The following is a 19,034-nucleotide window of genomic DNA, read 5'->3' as shown; positions in this document are numbered from 1 at the left end:
GTGTGTGTGTGTGTGTGTGTGTGTGTGTGTGTGTGTCAGACTGATTATATTAGCACTGATTAAAATGTCTTCAGCCGTTTTTTAAGGAATAATTACAACCATGCCAGGAAATGCCGGCTGCCCCAATCCTAACCCAATCCTTCACTGTGAGCGGGATTTATGCTGCTGCTTCAATCTTCTCTATAAAGCAAGCATAAAACTTAATGGACAGAGGGCAAAGGTTAAAGGTATTGATTTGTATCTCACATTGTCTGTTTCCCTTTCCAGTTTTATGTACGGAGAGCTGACGGACAAGAAGTCCATCGACGAAGTCCGTCAGACGTTCGACAACTACGAGTCCAACTGCTTCGAGATCCTGCTGTACAGAAAGAACAGTGAGTGCTCATTTACTTCACTTAACTTCAGGACACAAAGTGGGGAATGCAACTAAACATTGTTTTCATTATCAAATATTCAGTTTATTGCTTGATAATTTGATCGATACACTGTCAGAGAACTGTGAAAAATGCTCATAGAACCTGCCTTTTTTCTTGCTTTGTCCAACTAACCGTCTTAAACCAAAATGCACTCAATTTGCAAGAATTTACAAAACAGAAAAGCATAAAAACATCTCTTTTGAGAATCTTAAACCAGCGCTACTGAATCATTTCTCAACCATAGCACTCATGTCTGGTGTACCTTCACACTTCAGCAGTAATAGCTGTGGTAAAACTCATCAGGTTGTTTATTTTAAGAAGCTTTTTGGTGCTCCAAATTAATTTGAAGAAGTCTTCGTTCAAACAGGTTTTCACAAAGTTGAATTTCTGAAAGAGCACCTTTTACTCTCAACAGATTTTTAGGCCCACAACTTATTGTTTTGGTTTATTTACTGCTTTTCTCAGCAGCATTTCTCCCATTTGCAGGCCCACTGTACACTATCTACTCAGCAGCAGACTAGAGACTAGTTGGAGAGCATTTTGCAGCTAAATAGCCAGATGGTGGAGTCCAAAAATGGAGCTAAAAGAGGGACAACTGGACTCAATATATCTGTTGGCATTTTATCGTAGCTCAATCATAAATACAATGTCTTCCTTCTTCTGTCTTCTTTTGTTTTGGACAATGAAAATCACTTAATTATAATTAAAGAATAATAACAGTAGTTTCTTTGTCCTGCTGACAGTATTATTTTTATTGAGCAAGGTCATTTATTTACTCTAACACTAGCAATTAATGGTTAATTCAGTGGAATATATATATTTTTTCCTAAGTTATGTTTAATTTTCTGTCTCTGGAAAGGAGTTTTTACACACTATTTAAATTCCATCATTTTTTATTATTCATGCTCTTCTTGTTTGAGGAACCGATGCAAATATCACACGCTGCAATATGGATGGATGGATGTACGATGAAATCTTTATAGGAAAAATATGAATGATTTAAGAAATGTAAATTAAGTTGAACATATCCTGAAATATATCTTTAAGTTGACTGAGAGTTCAGCTGTATGTTTGAGGAGGTGTGAAAACAGTAGACTCTTCAGTCCAGTCGGATGGAGGCAGCAGCAGAGAGCGCTTATACAGCAGGGAGTGGACAAAGTGTGCAGACTAAAATAGTCCCAAAGGTCCCCGTCTCCCAGGAGGGATCCCCTACGAGGGCACGATGCGAGGCGGGGGAGGCAGAAACAGCAAAAAATAAAAAGGATTCATTTTAAAAATGGCTCAAATTTGCTGACGACTCCAGCACTTTTATGGAGGCTGCATATAAATGAGATTGATCTTGACTAGAAACAACTTGTATCCACAGTAAGTGTGTGTTGAACTCTCCTAAAAGTGTGTGAGGAGGCAATAAAGTCACGGAAACCTAAAGTCTGAGCAGGAGGAACAGTGAGTTCCCTAAAAGTGATGACCTTAGCATTAAGTTGTTAAAACCACATCAGGGTTAATAAGGGTAGAGGAAGTGAACGTCACGTACGGTGGACAGGAAGGAGAGCAGCAGGATCACATTGTTCTTTCTTTTTTTTGTTTTGCCTTTTAATCGGATAGGACAGTGGAGAGAGAGTCGGGGTGGGATCCGGAAAGGACCACGGGTCGGGAATCGAACCCGGGTCGCCGGCGTACAGTGCAGGTGCCCCAGCCAGTCGCGTCACGGCCGGGGCCCACATTCTTCTTTTTAAAACATTATCGGGGACGGCAGGAGAGGTCTTTTAGATTTATTATTGTGAGCACGACAGGATCTGTACAGAATATAACGGCTCATCTGTTATAATGATCATCTTGAAAATTCATCTAACTTGCTTTTACAACTTCCTTTATTATGAGCCCAAAGAAACCCCTCAGTTAACAGTGGAAAATGGAAGAAACTTTTTGAGGGGAACAGAGGAGGGATCCTTCTACCAGGACGGAGAGACGTGCAATAGATGTGGTGTGTAAATTAAAGAGAGAATATTTTACAACATAGTTAATTCAAATGCTGGAAAATGCTTATAACTAAGAAGACGATGAATCCAGGTGATGTCAACCATCCTGTGGGAGCCATCAAAGCACTACTAAGGTGAGCATCAGGCAGGACCACAGGCACAGTACCACAGGCACAGCCACGACTCAGCATCCACGACTCAGGATCCACGACTAATGATCCACGACTCCGGATCCACAACTCATGATCCACGACAAGGGATCCAGGACTCAAGATCCACGACAAGGGATCCAGGACTCAAGATCCACGACTAATGATCCATGACTCAAGATCCACGACTAATGATCCACGACTAATGATCCATGACTCAGGATCCACGACTCCTGATCCACGACTCAGGATCCATGACTCAGGATCCACGACAAGGGATCCACGACAAGGGATCCACGACAAGGGATCCACGACAAGGGATCCACGACAAGGGATCCAGGACTCAAGATCCACGACTAATGATCCATGACTCAGGATCCACGACTCCTGATCCACGACAAGGGATCCAGGACTCAAGATCCAGGACTAATGATCCATGACTCCGGATCCACGACTCATGACCACAGCAACAGGCACAGCCACGACTCAAGATCCAGGACTTGAATTGTTAAAGGACAAATTATCAACGACTATCTCAAATACCTCTGAATTGAAGAAATGTCGGTTATAACGACATACTGTTCTTCTTCTCTCCTCTTTTAGGAAGTTTCCATCGGTCGAGATTTACATACTTTATCATCACATCCTCAACAATTACAGCTAAAAAAACATTGAACCCCAAACTCACTCCAACAGTGCTTGTGGAATAGCTGTGTATGAAAAAAAGCAAGTAAAAGCAATGACATTTAGGTTGTTTTTATGGCCATTAAATATGCAATTTATCATAAGAACCTTTTCAAACTGGTTTTATTTCTTGTCATGTAGATAAACTATGCAGAGTTTGAGTACTTGTGTTTTCATGTCATTGTAGACTACGTTTTTAGACTGCTGGACAAAACGAGACCTTTTTAAAGGCATCATCCTGGGCTCTGGGAAATTGTGACGGGAAGTCTTCTTTATTTTCATTATTTGTCTCTGCAGGAAGTCCAGTGTGGTTCTACATGCAAGTGGCTCCCATCAGGAACGAGAACGACAAAGTGGTCCTGTTCCTCTGCACCTTTAAAGACATCACTCTCTTCAAGCAGCCCATCGAAGACGAGACCACTAAAGGTGAGAGATTCTCTGCAGCACAACACACTCTCTCTCTCTCTGCTTTATTAAAGGCTCTTTCTGATGCATGTGTTTCATTATGAGATAATACACAGAATGCTGTCAAAGAGATGGAGACATACGGTGTGTGATCAGAAGGGTTTGATGGGATGGAAAGCTTGAAGTTAAGAGTACACGACGAGCCGTTTCTCCACCAGAGAAGAGGATTTTCGGGGCGTCGCTGTCAGGAACTGTGAGGAGTCTCAGCAGAGAGGCAGCATTATGCAGGATGATGTGACATGTACGAGTGGGGAGCAAATGAGTACATGGCTGGATGTGAAAGTATAAAGGCAGTTTGCTTCTGATGAGACATTTAATAAGGTTTCCTCATCCTCCTCCTTCAGTTTCTAGTCCATCCTCTCGTCATCTTCCTCCCTGATGTTTTTATTATTCTCCTCCTCTGTGTGTCTCCCCTGTTTTTCTGTCATTCCCCCTCTCATCTTCTTGATGGTCTTCTCTTCATCTGCTCTGATGTCCTCTCATCTTCTCTTCCTCCTACTTGTTGTTTTTCAGCCAGTAGGTTCATTCGTTTTTCCGGACCAAATATCTCAAAACCTGGATGAATTTTTGGGCAGATCAACAAATGTATCTTTAAACTATTGGATGAATTGTCTTAAAATGTGTTACTGAATCTCATGTTCACCTCATGATGATTTGTAATGACTCTCTGACTATTTATTTCAAACAAATATTGTGTCCAAAGTGTAATTTGTCCAGTACAAATTCCAGAAAACTGATGGCATTCCCATCAACCTCAGCTGTATGCTAAGACGCTAAACTAAGCTAAAGATGTGGACATTATACCTCTTACACATCAGCCTTGTCATTTTGAACATACTAAAAGCACAGCTGAGCTTCCTCCTCAATGACAGTGTCATACTCTTTAGTTTAGTATGTCTTTCTTCTTTTTCCTTTGTCACCTGCTTCAAGTGTCCTCCTCTTTCTCCTTCTTCCCAAACCCATTCTTCTTCCTCTTTCTCCCTTTTCTCTTCCTGTGAGGAGTCTCAGAACATTCTCCCTTACTGCACGTCTTCTCTCTCCACACTCTCTGTTTCATGCTGAGCTGCGGCTGGAGAAAAAAGAGGCGAGTCGAGTCGCGTTTCCTTGTGATGCGAGAACGTCTCGAGCTGTCAGCTTTTGTTTGAGGAGGCTGGGATGCTGTCAGGAATCACGGGCGATGTGGGTGGTGTTGTCTTCTGTGCCCTGACTGATGCACAGTGTCAGCTTCCTGCCCGAGGAGTGGTTCCTGGCACCGCTGAGCGGGTGTGTTTGCCCTTTGACAAGGATCCCTCACCCTTCCCCCTTTTTAATGTACAGGGTTCACTCAAACTGTGTGTGTTTACATGCATCCCCCCGTGCTGCAGAGACCTGCCTTCCGTTGTCTTGTGATTTGTTTGTTGGTTCATTATGTTTGCTCAGCGACACGTGAACAACAAGGCTTTAACATGCAATTACAGAGCTTGACTGAAAGTCATATTGTCACATCAGTGTGTAGACGTCTCTGCCAGTTAGCTGCTGCTCCTGATGACAGTGTGACAAAACTTCGGATGGGATTCTGTAATCCGTCGTGATTTGTAGAAAAAACTAATACCAGAGTTCATCCATAGTTCGTTAAAAGGAACAGGACAAAGTCTCTTCCATTTCACTCACATACTGTACAGTTAGCTGCCTTTCAGGTAATAATGTGGTCAATTTACAAGTTCAGATATTGGAAGCGCTGATCCCGTCGCAGTGTGACTCGTGATTCTTCGAAATGAAATGGTGTTGAAAATGAAAGGTTTCTGCACTGTTAAACAGACAGCTTTTCTTCACAGTCATCAGACAGTAATGAAAGGACTTTTTAACATTAGTGTATGAAGTTCTTAGAGCCTTCAATTAAGTAAAAGTAGAAATACTAAGACCTTAAATGGTACATGGTTTTGATTACATTCAACACGTCATCATTCCCTCGTTCAAACAGAGCAGTGCCATTTGCTCAAGTAAGCTTATATTTACACACCGTTCGTTCATATACTACAACATGTTGACTGCCAGTGCTGGAATTGAACCCACAACCTTCCCATTGAGGGTTATACTAAAGTACAAAAGGGTTAGCTTCAAAATTAATGCACAAAAAGTCCTCTGATGTTTTATCTGCGGTGTTAAATGTAATTTCAGAATAAAATAAGAACATATTGTAAACTAAATTTACTGAAAGTTTCATACGATCTAATTTTGCATGATGGATCTTTTTGAAGTATTATTTTATTATATTCTACGTTTTTCCTTGATTACAGATGCATCTAAGAGCATTTTAATGTTGCAGTTTGTCAACGTGCAGCCAATTTGATTAAATACTCAAGTATTGGATCCTATCGTTCAAGCATATCATGTGTTTTATATATAACTCTGAGGGTCATGTTTAAAGTAGCATCAAAAAGGAACTCAAGTAAAGTACATGTATGTTAAAATATGAGTACACTACTTGAATGAATGTACTTCAGTGCTTCTAAAACAACAACAGGTCAGCTGCATTTGGCCGATGGGGTTTGACCGACATGCTGCCAGACTGAAAATACTACGATGCTCGGCAGCAGTGCTGAGGCCACAGTGAGGACGCACTGGTATAGAGCAGCGTACAGCGGGCTGCAGTTTAACCCAACACATGATCAGAGGGGGTGGTGGTGGGGGCCGTGTGTGATGGAGGGAGATCTGCTTTCTGCAGGCGTGGGCATCTGAGTTAGCTTGTGCTGCAGACCGAAACTCGCTCTGAGCCTCGACTCTGGCTGCTCCGACGGCTCGGCACGCCACATCGCATCACCATCATCTGAGCGAGGGAGAGATCTGCTGAAGTCCATCCTCAGCGCGGCATTACTACATACATTTACATGTGTGTTAAAGCCGATGTTCTGCCCTGATTGACCCCTCCTTTTACTGTTCTTACTCTGCTATGCATTATGGATGGTTGCTGACGGATTTATCAGGGCACACTTATGAAGATGTACATTATTAATCTCATCTTTCCACAGTCTCCAGATTAAGCAAGTGCCTTTTTTTATAAATGATTTCCAAACATCGAATACCCGTTGCTGCGTGCATTGCCATTGGTTGTTGTGATTATAGTTAGACCTTGCAATTAAAAGTCCTGCACTCAAGCTTCTGTTTTAGTGAAATTAAACAAGCATTTGTCCCGTGTTACTTCAAAATCAGGAATGGAGGAAGAAGATTTAAGGGCACATGATAGCACATATGTCTTTGTCTGGTAACACCGGTTGCTCATCTTTGACAGCTTTATCAAATACATGCTGGAAATGACTCGGTTTTAGGATTACACAGATCAATATTTGGGTTATATTGACCTGATTGTTTCGTTGTTATGAATTAAAAGTTATATTTTGTTTGCACGGCCACTAGTTGTTGTTGTTGTTGTTACAGTTAGGCCCATGGAAGTATAGCAGCTACAGTAAACACGGTCAGCATCCTGCATCGTGTAGTAAGACGGCAAGAAAATAAAGAGGAGCAAAGCTAAACAGTTTTAAAGCTCCACAGACGGCTGCTGCCTCGGGCGGGACTTCATTTTAGGCAGACATCTGATCAGTACAGGAGCAGGAACACGAGTGCTCCAGGCAGAAACACCAAACATTTTAGCGATTAAATCCTTTATTTTTATTGAATGTTTTACTATGGGATTGAAGCTGGGGATTGAGGATTAGAAGCATTGTGTTTAAATATTAGACCCTATCTTCATCCTGTTGTTTAAAAAAACTGAGAGAAGTTGAGTTAGTTTGACTACAGATGAAAATAGCATTTAGGTTCTTAAAAAGCAAAGAGAATAAAATGAACATAAGACATGAATAACACAGGTATAAAAGTCACCGTGCAGCGTTCAATTACGATCAGCGGCAAAAAGAATTGTCTTCAGGCTGGATGTAAAAGTAGTAAGAGTTGCAGCGGACCTGCAGGTTTCTGGGAGTTTATTCCAGATATCTGGAGCATAGTAACTGTACTTCAACATCTGTGTCAATGTATTAACCTCAGTGACGTACTGACCTCTTCCCCTCCATTACCTAAACATCCAACCCTGATTTATAAGTCTACTTGAACAGCTCAACATGTCAGGGATTGTTTAACACATTGTAAAACAGAAGTTTGTGCAACAACATGCGCTTAAGTCCCATTTTGCTTCTGAAGAACACGTAGTAAAGTGTTGTTTGGATGAGTTTAGATGAACCATGCACCCTAAGGAGAGAAGCTAGATATCCACACTGCTCAATGTTAAATATGAACAGTTTTCCTGCCGTTCCTGTGTGCTGAGCATCTCTCTGCTGAAGGACACACCGCTCTGTGAATTCGGAAAGTGGAACCGCTGATCAAAATCTCATTTCAGGAATCACTTTGTCGCTGCGTGCACTACTTCTGCTCCCCTGTTATTTTTAGCTCAGGCATTCACGTTTTTTATTTTTTATATTTCCACTTCCATTGTGTTCCAGTCCGATAAATCAAACGGTGTTGCATTCCTGAGGGAAGCCGTAGCAACAGCATTTTTATTAACCGTAAAAAAACACTCTCTCTTATTTACTGCAGTTTCCCCTCATGCTTTATGTGTCACTTCGTACAGTGGGAGCCTGTGAGCTGTCACTATGTATTTACATGAATCCAACCAAGACAAATTCCTCCAATTTACTCCATGATGAAAGTGGTTCTGGGTTTGCTTTCCGAGCCAGTGCTTCCCTATTATTTCTCGAACACATTGGAACATGGTGCTCTCAAATGCATGCACACAATACAGTGGATTATGCAATCTGTGCTACTGTATGGGCAGTATACTGTAGAAAAAGCACTTTTGCTTAAGTGAACCGTCATGAAAAACTACGCCTTTGCAATTAAAAAAGTTCTGCCGTCACACTTCTGCTTCAATGAAATCAAACGAGCATACGCATTTAACCCGTGTGACTTCAAATGAAGAATATACACAAACAAAAAGCTGCATTTCTAAGCAAGAATGTATGTGAAGAGGCTTTAAAGCTTCTTCAAATATCAGATGTGCAACCTCTGCAGCTGGACCCAGAAGCTGTCAGAGGCCCTCTTAGGTGTACCCTGTTGTGCATTGACCTTTTCATGCATTCTTATTGAGCAATGACTCTACTAACAGCAAGGTGCGTTGTGTAATGGAGTGGGATTGTGTATTTGAATAAGTCTATAGCAAAGTAATGGTTGCCTTCGAACATGTGCACCAGCTGTAGTCTGTGATAATGTAGCTGATGAAGGTGGCTGATGAATAAGCCTTGATCCACTTCCTGCTTTGGCTGCTCTCCATGGTCCTGATTTTGCAGCATGGGAGTTGCATAGTGAGCCTCTAATGGTGACATAACAACTGTTTGCTTTACAGTTGTGTGGAGGGGTTTTGTTTGCTCATTATTTAAGTGTAGTTCGTAGGAGTCGGCGTGTGTTTTTTCCAGCTGTCAAAAACATCTCCATTAGGAGAAACACGCTGCAACTTCAGAAACGATGCAAATGTAAGTGTGTGTGTTTCTCCAAATGGAAATATTTTGGGCCTTTGTAGATGAAAAAGTTGAATGGCTCAAGAACGCTGAGGAAGAAGAGACAGACTGATGTCCTCCGGTTAAAAATACTATCTTTATCTTTATCATTATCATAGCACCAGATGCAGTAGAGGGGAGTTCTTGCTGGAGTCTGTCTCTATTTAGTTTTTTCCTTTCTGTGCACCTGTCAGTCAACATGTAGTTAACCCTCTTCCAAAAGTCACAGTCCCAATGTATGCATCAAAGGGAAAAAGTACAGTTTCTGTTTAAAAACAAAACAATGTGTAAGATTTTAAAGCAAACCTTAAACTTCTGCACTTTCTTTAACCTTTTTTTGTGAATGTATTGTCTGAAATAGGTAAAACAATGTATTATTTTAGAGGTGCAATGTGTTTACCCAGCAGAGTCCATATGTTTTACTGCTCATCTTGTAATGACGAACCTGCAAACTAGAGACTCGCAATCAAAAAAGGCAATATTTAGTGTAAAATGTAGTTGATGAAACTCAGAAAAAGCTTCTTAAGATGTTAATAGTTGTGTAAAGTTGCAGTATTTTAAGGGACTCAGTTTCTTCCCACCTGTCACTGACTGTATGCCTTACATATTAGAGGCAAGTATGCTTTCAAAAAACCAACGATATAATGTCCAATATATAACGTGTAAGCACTATCCTGTGGCAAGTCCCCCCGGGAAACAAACTGTATAAGGCTGTGTTTTGGCTAAGAAGCACCCAGGCTCATTATCTGTGGTGATTCAGAGCCACGTTGAGGTATTAGCATAAAGAAAAGGACATAAAGGAAGCTGCACTGTACACTGTAGTGTAGATGTATAGGAAGTTACACAAAAGTAAGTACAGCAGTTTCCCTCGAGGGAAGTCGAGTGTTTGGGACTCTGATTGAACTGTGAATGAAGTTTTCTGTGTCGGTGTTTGGCTTCTTTCCCACAGAGCAATGAATGGATGAAAGGAAAGCGGAGGGAAGGGGGGGTTGTACAGACGGCTGGAGGCTTTCGGGTTAAAAGCTATTTCAAAGTCACCTTTTTATTTGTAATGGTCGTTTCAAAGAGCCGGGTCGATCCCGATCAGTGACCGCTGTACGCGCTGCGCCTCTGTTGTGCTGCTCTCTGCCCTTTCTAACGTTTGATTTTATTTTTAGAGCAGTGCAGCAGGAGCGACCGTAACTGTGTTTGCTTTCATACGGCATCGATGTGGACGGAAAAGGACCACGGCGGCCGGACGGGCCTGAATTATTTAGGAAGAGCTCATGCTTAGAAGTTAGGGTTTAATATCATAATCAAAACTGGCACTAAGAGTTCAGATTAAAACAGGAATAGACACGAAGAGGAAGCGTTCTCATCATTCATTTTAAAAACAGTAACATAAAATGCTTATCGACCAATTAAACAAGAGTTGAATCACTTAATTGATCACTGGTAATGAGAGGAAAACTTATAAATAATCAACATTTTAAGTTAAAGCTATAAAAGACGTGTCGATCGCAAAATGATTATACTTTATGTTCAGTACTGGGACAACAAAATGCATTAAGCATCCTACAAGAAGTGCAAAAGAAGCAGCGCAGTGTATTTGTATAATATAAAGAGGTGTGACAGATGTAAACAGTTCTTATGTATAATCACTGTGAGCACTACAGCAGTACACATGGTGGCTGTAGAGGTAGTAGAGATATAGACGGTGTAATACAGACAGTAGAATTAAGATATACACACTACAAACCATCATACCAATAAGATAAATGAAAAGGATTTCTATCAAGAGGTGTTGGAGTGAGGGATGGGGTGAAAACTGGAAAGCAGTGTAGTATAGGGGTGGGCGATACTGCAAAATGTTGAATCGATCCGATGCCAAGTACATACTGGGCCAGTATTACCAGTACTTCTTGCTTAGAAGAACAGCTGATCTACTTTTGTCATCAATATGCACATTTGAATGCAAATGAAGTTCTCTCTAGGGTGGGTTGTCAGGTGTTTGTTTACATTTGTGGTGTTGCCAAAGTATCTTGTTTTTTTTCTGCAAACATCGCAGCTTGCAGTGTTTTGATCTGGAGCTAAATAAAACCAGACAGCGCTCCTCTACCTCTCTGCCATCATGCAGCCATCAGTGCACTGCTGGGTCACGTGACTGCACGGCCACAACACTCACAGTATAGCAGGGGAGGGGAAGAGGGAGATGAGCGGTGTTAACACATGCACAACCACTATGATATAAAGGGAGAATGTGTACTGACTCTGGAGAAGAGAAACAGAAACTTAAGTATTCTCATCGATACTGATACCAACGCTGGCATCGATCCGCCCACCACTAATATAGTTATAAACATAGGGCAACATTATATCATTGAATCATGAGCAGACTTCTCTTTTCTAGATGGTGTCGGCTGTAATCCTTTTTAGTAGTTATTACTTTAATATCAAGTCGGATGAAAACTTTGATTGTCTTGTAATGTTTTTAAGAAGAGCGAGGAGTGATGCATCTGTCCGTCATAACACATCTTGTGTTATCTTATCCTGCTCATCATGTTTTGATTATTGATATTATATTTGTTGTGTCCCGTCAAGTGTGCTAGGCTAGGCATGTTTGTCATTGTCATGTTCTTGCTATGTTAATTTAGTATTTCATGTTCTCCCACTTCCAGTTTTATTTTCTACTCACCTTGTCTCTCCTTTCAGACCCCTTTACTTCCTGCCTTGTGTAACCTCCCATCGTCAGCGTCTGCCCCGCCCCTGATTGTTTCCACCTGTGCCCACTTACCTCTTGTCTAAATTGTCCCTTCTCCCCTTATCATTTGCCAGTTCGTCTCGTTCGTCATGCGTGAAGCCAAGCTTTCCAAGCCCTTTCGCGATTGAAGTTAGTTGGGTTTTTTTAGACTAGTAAGTCAGGTTTTCCTCCCATGCGAGCGCTTTTCTTTGGACCTTTTGTTCCTCTGTAGGAGTGATTTCTTTTGTTCAAGTAAAGATTATTTTTCTTCATCAACCTTTTGCCTCTTGGTCGTGCATTTGAGTCCTCATACCATGTCAAGGTTCATAACACCATTAGCTCATGCTAGTCACTAATTTGAATCCCTCAGTTAGAGTTTTAAGAACATCACATCGATATTTAAAGGTTAATTGCACTCAGAGCTTAAAGAAAACTGTAATGTTAGACAACAAGACGTACAAATGTTTAGCTGGCATCTGATATTTGCACCTTTTTATCACAATAAGGAAGTCAGCTGAAGTTTGAATATCAAACAACAGGCGGAAGCTACTTGAAAGTGTTGGTAAAATGTTCCTGTAATGTAGCTTTTAACTTATAGTTCTCCTATAGTCACTGTAACTGTTGGTAATATCATCCAAATACCATTAAAAGTATTCTCCATATGTCCAACCTCTATCCTTTAAATACTCTTTTGCATGTGTTCAGTATTCTTAATAGCTTAAAAAGTACTTATGAGTCGCAGCTGATTAACTGCCAAACAATTCTGACCCAAAGACTCTTTTAAAATACTTCTGAAAGTACCCACAGAAAGCATCCTGCTCCCTCAGCTTTCTTCTCCACCAGACAAACATGTGCTTAATGTTTAGTTCTTGTTGAATCGATCCCCTGAAGGAGAAATGTTCCTTCATCTCCCGCCCACACGCGAAGGTCAGAGCAAATCAGAAAGCTCTAGAGCGGAAACCCTGCAGCTGCAGGACATTCAGATAGGTTCGAAGTCTGCAGAACCAAAAGCAGGGCGTGTGCGGTTAAATAGGAACTTCCACTTGGGAGTACAAATGGAAGCTGTGGGAATATTTTGCAGCTCCACTATGTTCCCATTGGAGTGATTAACCTAATTGTTCTTGAGTGCTGACTGTGTTTGTGTCCATTTACAAAGCCAGTTATGTTGTCATGCGTGTGGTCTAAGATGTGTTTAATGTCTCCTTCCTGCAGGATGGACCAAGTTTGCGCGGCTGACGCGGGCGCTCACCAACAACCGCAACACGCTGCCGAAGCCTCCGCCCATAGACAAGCATGAAGTCAGCCATAAACCGTCCAGACTGGCGGAGGTGAGCACTTAATGTCATACACCTCAAACTGCAGACACACTAAGGTTGCGTTGTTTCTGGCTGCTGTCTTGAAGAATTCTGCATCAGGTCTTCTTCCCCGTTTTCTCAAAGGGGCCCTTTCATTATTTCTTTGGTTTACCCTTTCCAATGAAGGGAGACTGGGCTCTGGTTTCAGACAGAGGGTGAAAAGAGGTGCTGCAGCACAGGCAGTATGAGAAAAATAAAGAGCTTTTTGAACATTAAAGCATGGAGACATGTCCCAGTAGAGATACTAAATACAACCTGGAGACAGGCATAAAATGTCCTCTTTAAGCTCTACTTTTAGCACTTTTCCAGAGCTTTAAACTTCAGCTTATTGTCTTTCATCATTCTGCTATTCCAGCGTGTGTCCTCATGGCCTTACTTTGATGTTGAATGCCCTTAGACTGTTCTGTATTCTTTATTCTTTGGCACACAGCTTCTAGAAACTTTAAACAAAGAGAAATACCAACTTTAACTTGGATTTAACTCACTCGACCTTAGTGCTTCTTCAATGAACAAGACCCCATCAGTGCTTCGTTGTGTTACCTGTATGTCGGTGCTGCTGCAGGCCGCTCCACGGACACACCTCAGCCACTACAGAATTGCCACCGTGGCAACGCTCCACTCTCAACGTTATTTCTGCACAAATAAACCCTCATATAAGACATTAAGACATGCACACAAAGCATTTCTTCCTGAAAGCAGCCACACACCGTTGCATGCATTAATAGACACAAGCATGCAAAGTCTTGTTGTCACACATGACCATGGCCTCAATACCCCCCCCCCCCCCCCCCCCCCCTCCTCTCCACTCACAATCACACGCTAACTTCCCCAGAACTGCAGCTTCTTGACACGGGGAGCGGCGAGCTCCTGTGGACTGCGGGTGTCATTAATATTTCATGTCGGGAGGGGAGACAGACGCTGGGGGCTGGGGGCACTCTGTGTGATTGTGACTGCTGCTAGGAAATATAGAAAATGGATTTCGGGGTGAGGGGGGAAAAAGACAAGTCTTGTTTTCTCAGCGGAGCTCACCGATCTGTTTTATTCATGAGAGTTTCAGGTGTGTTTCCTTTCATCAGGATGTGTTAGTTTCATCTCTGCTACGCACATGAGGAGAGAAGCTGTGTGGGGTTTTAACCCAAGTGTTACTTCCAGGGTGAAGAGGGCAGGGGGGAGGAATAAAAGGAGAGGAAGAGGAATGATGAAATTGAAAGGGAGGAAACATGCAGTGGAATGTGAGAGGAAAGTTAGGAAGTCCGTAAGGAAGTAAGAGAGGAATAAGTACAGAGTTTGAGAGAGAGAGAGTGTTTAAGATGTTTCATTATTTATTCTAGGACTACACATCTGGATTTCTTGGCTTCTTGTGCTTAAATGTCGACAATTAACTTTTATAATCCCTGAGTCCACAACTTAATTGACACGCTGAATCACCAAGGTTCTGCTTTTATGCAATGAAATAGCAGTAAAATAAATAAATCATTTCACTGTTTCTACCATTATATCTCTTATAGTGATTCTGACACATTAAAAACTATAGTTAGAGGGTACGTTTTGTTCCACGGCTGGATTTTTTGGAGTATCTTAAAAGTCAAAGTGATTTTTTTGAATGGTTTATTACTTTTTCACTTCATATACGGTTTAAGTTTGGCTCTTCAAAAGAAGCAGGTAGTTGTGTATGAAGTTGTGCAAGTAAAGAAGGATGGAAAAGAACGTGAAAGAAGGATGGAAGAGGAGAATTAAAAGGCAAGAAGGAAGCAAAGTTGGCAGGGGAATAAAATAAGTTACGAGCTGACTAGTCTCTATTTTGCCGCGTGTTGCTGGATGTAAGAGGGGTTGTATAACGTCCTGAACGCACTCCATAGATACTGCAGGTGATCCATTTCGCTCTGCAGCCTGAAAGGCACAGCTGCCGTCTTCCGCCGAGCGCCACAGAGTTTTTTACTCCCCTCACAATGCTGCTGTGTGTCTAATTGGCAGTGTCCTTTTTTTAGCGGCGTTGCAGCTCTTGACCAGGAGCCGGTTGATTGGCAGCTCTGATTAGGAGGATTAGATGAGATGCAGCGCCTCAGTTATGAATTCTGCAGTTGATTTAAAGCTCTGCGGGACTGCCTTATTACTATTGTACCAGAGTATGACTTGTGTAAGTAGAAAGTACGTGTATTTATGGCATTTTTTGAGGGACTTCTTATCAGTTGGAGATATCGCTAGCACCAATCACTCTGTACTAGGGACAGAACTTGCAGTTTCTAGTCATGGAAGTGGATTAATTTACTTAGGATAAGTAAAAAAAAAAGAAGACCCAGCAAGAGACAGATGCTGTGTCGCTACAGTGTCTCAGCAAATGTCTCTTTCGATTCTCCAGACTCCAGCTTCCAATAAACCTTCAGTGTCTGACATCAGTTCGAAGCTCTCCAGTGCTCCTTGTGTTCCAGCTCGTTCATCCAATAATGTCACAGCCTGCATTACTTATTGATCCATTATCTGACTGTGTTTTTTTGCCAGTAAGAAACCGACCCCTAGCTCTGAAATATCAGCAGTCTGACCGTCCCCTGTATTGATAAATGAATGGCGCTGTCCGTGGTGAGGAAGTACCAGAAGGTCTTTTCATTGTGACTTTTTCCTCTGAGTCTCCTGTCCATTTCTTGGAGTCGTTCTGACGTGCCCAGATGGTTGAAAAGAACACCGGTCAGTAGTGGAAATATAAATATAACCAGTAGTAGTAGACGACACAGCCCCAGCAGGAGTGTGATCATGATATTTGTGGCAGTAAGTTATATAGATGATGGTAGTTATTGAAGCTAGCTAGCATTATTTGTAGCAGCTTTTTAAATCTCAACATCAGTAATAGTTGCATCGGCTCCGTGTCTGTCAACCAATGCATTTTAGAACCGTCCTCCTACCCCACAAAGCCCTCATCAACCAGGCGCCCCCCCTCCCTTCTACCTCACTGACCCGCTCGACCACCCCACCCCCTCCCACAGCCTTTGCTCATCAGAAGCCAACCTCCTGTCTGTCCCCACACGAACCAAGCACCACTCTCCATTGCTGCCCCCACCCTCTGGAACTCACTCACAAAACCTCAGAGACTGTACTGACCCCCCCACACCTTCAAAACACTGACCAAAACTCACATTTTATAGATTTAAGGACATGTCCGTGTGGTTTTATTGCTCGATTTTAATTGGACTTTTAATCTTTATCTTTTTCTTACCTCTGTAAAGCTTCTTTGAGCTCCTGATATTTAATTTAGTGTTGTTTGTTTTGCTTTTCCTTCTTTGTCCACCCTCCCTCATCCTGTAAAGCGTCCTTGAGTTCATGAAAAGCGTTATATAAATAAAATGTATCATTATCATTATTATTATTATTATTATTATTATTATTATTATTATTATTATTATTATTATTATTATCATTTTTATTATTATTATTATTATCATTTTTATTATTATTATCATTATTATTATTATTATTATTATTATTATTATTATCATTTTTATTATTATCATTATTATTATTATTATTATTATAGTTTCAATATTATCCTAATTTTTACAGGCATTATGAGCAGTAGTAAAAAGCAATATACTATATATTATCATTACTACCATTATTGTCTTATAATAATAATACATTTATTATATAACCGCTTTTACAGGTGCTCAAAGTCGCTTTACAGAGGTATATAAAAAAGAAAGACAACAAATAAATAAACAAAGTTTGAAGAGGTGAACTTCTTGAAGGTGGGGAGGTCAGTGCAGTCTCTGACGGGTTGTGGGAGTGTATCCAACCACAACCCGTCAGAGAAAACAGCGATCCGATTTATGAACACGTCGCAAAGCTGCAAGAAGAACCGCCGGTAGTGTTATGTAGCTTATCTTTTAAATGTACACAGGAAGCGTTGAAATGAGGGTGATTTATGATGATTGTGTATTTTGGGATGCGGACTATATGTAGCAGCTGGATACAAACTGAATAATATGCAGTTTAGTGGAAAATGGCTCTAATGGTTGATGTGTGATGTCTGTGTGGCCCGCAGAGGAAATCAAGCCGCTGTTAGTTGGATTTAATCGAGTCTGTGTGATGCAAAGAAGGCCGCGCTCAGCAGGAGTTATCATCTTCTTCTTTCTTTTTTAGGGGGGTAACTGTTCTGTCCCTCGCATCTGATTTTCTGCATCTAATTCCTTTATTTTTCTGCCTCATTTCAAGCCACATTTATTCATTATGCAGCTTTGTCACAGGGAGCTTTACGGAGCCACAAAAGAGATGAATACTGATGAAAAGTGGGGACTAGAAAAACCGATTTCAATATATTTTTCTTGCATTAGTTCCGCTTCTCCTCTCTCTGCTCACCTAGCAGCAGTGGGTAATTGTGACTTTGAAACTAAGAAGTACAGGCTTCACTTTTTCCTCCATAATCTCTTTCATCTCTTTCAGATTTAAGTTGATACCTCCATCCTTCACATTTTCCCTTTTCATCTCTGCTTATTCAAATCAGATGGTGTGTAAACATGGCAAACAGAAGGTATATTCCATTATTTCAGGGACTTTGTTACACATGTTACGGACTAATACAAATATCATCGAGAAAATAAAACCAAACTTCTCAGTGTGTGTGAACTAATTGGCTATCAGGAATGATGTCTTTGCGCTCAAGTGAAAACTGGGCCAGAAATAATTATGAATGAGAGAAGATCAAATGGATACAGTTTTAATTTCTTGAGACTTGAAGGTGTGTGACATCGTTAGAGAGGTTCTATTTTACCTTTTTTATTTCAATTTTATACTCAGGATTAGGAAAAAAGTGTAATATTATAATACCTATGTACATACTGTGGTGTAATTATTCTCCATATGCACATAAACTCTAAATAAAATATAAAATACAGAAGAAAAACATAATTAAATCCAATTAATGCTCAGGTTTCCGGCTTTAATCCTTTACATGATCTGTGTTATAATATTACTATGTTAGAGAGTCATAAGCTGTATGGAAAGGTCCATCTGTGTTGCAAAAGGTTAACAAATCTAATTAAACACAATTTATTGTTTAGCATTTAATTTAAAAAGGGACAAAATAATTACTAAAAATACTAAGGTTGTATAATTAATAATATCCGAATAGTAAAGTGAGGTTTTTTAACCCTATAAGTTATCATTAAACTGTGCATTATGTTACATCATTACTAATTTAAAGTAAAGAAGTGCAATGTGTTACAGAATAAAAACATACAATTGAAATGTAATATTTGTGTAGCATTATTTTTTTTTTAAAGGGATAAAATTATTACCGAAAGTTCCTTTAAAAACAGAAAATTGTAAGAAAAATAATATAAAAAAATAAGCAGAATTAAAGGATCACACATCAAACCAATACTACGATTACTTTTAAAAGACAACTCAACTTTTGAGAGTTAATTGTACTTAAAAAGTTGGCAGTATTACACAGTGTTGAGTCTATTTCACTGTCCAGCAGTGGCTCAGTCAGTAGGGGCTTGGACTGGGAATCGTAGGGTCGCCGGTTCAAGTCCCCGAACAGACTTGAAATATGGAAAGTGGACTGCTACTTGGAAAGGTCCCAGTTCACCTCCTAGGCCCTGCTGTGGTGCCCTTGAGCAAGGCACCGGACACCTCCAATCCCCCCCTCCCCATTGCTCCCCGGGCGCTGCACGATAGCTGCCCACTGCTCCTAGTACTAGGATGGGTTAAATGCAGAGGACTAATTTCACTGTGTGTGCTCTGCTGTGTGCATGT

At 40.9% G+C, this 19,034-nt stretch overlaps 1 protein-coding gene across 1 annotated transcript in view; it reads left to right on the top strand.

Moving 5' to 3' along the window:
- kcnh5b (potassium voltage-gated channel, subfamily H (eag-related), member 5b) overlaps window positions 1-19,034 on the top strand; it is a 117,205-nt gene that overhangs the window by 8,586 nt on the left and 89,585 nt on the right. The window contains 3 exon segments of the mRNA XM_063908455.1: window positions 268-374; window positions 3,526-3,654; window positions 13,144-13,259. Coding sequence (XP_063764525.1) covers window positions 268-374; window positions 3,526-3,654; window positions 13,144-13,259 — 352 coding nt within the window.

This window comes from Eleginops maclovinus, chromosome 19, assembly GCF_036324505.1.
Source record: "Eleginops maclovinus isolate JMC-PN-2008 ecotype Puerto Natales chromosome 19, JC_Emac_rtc_rv5, whole genome shotgun sequence".
In the NCBI taxonomy this organism is placed as follows: Eukaryota; Metazoa; Chordata; class Actinopteri; order Perciformes; family Eleginopidae; genus Eleginops; species Eleginops maclovinus.
Note: the sequence above shows the minus strand (reverse complement) of the source record. Positions and strands in the feature narration are given on the sequence as shown.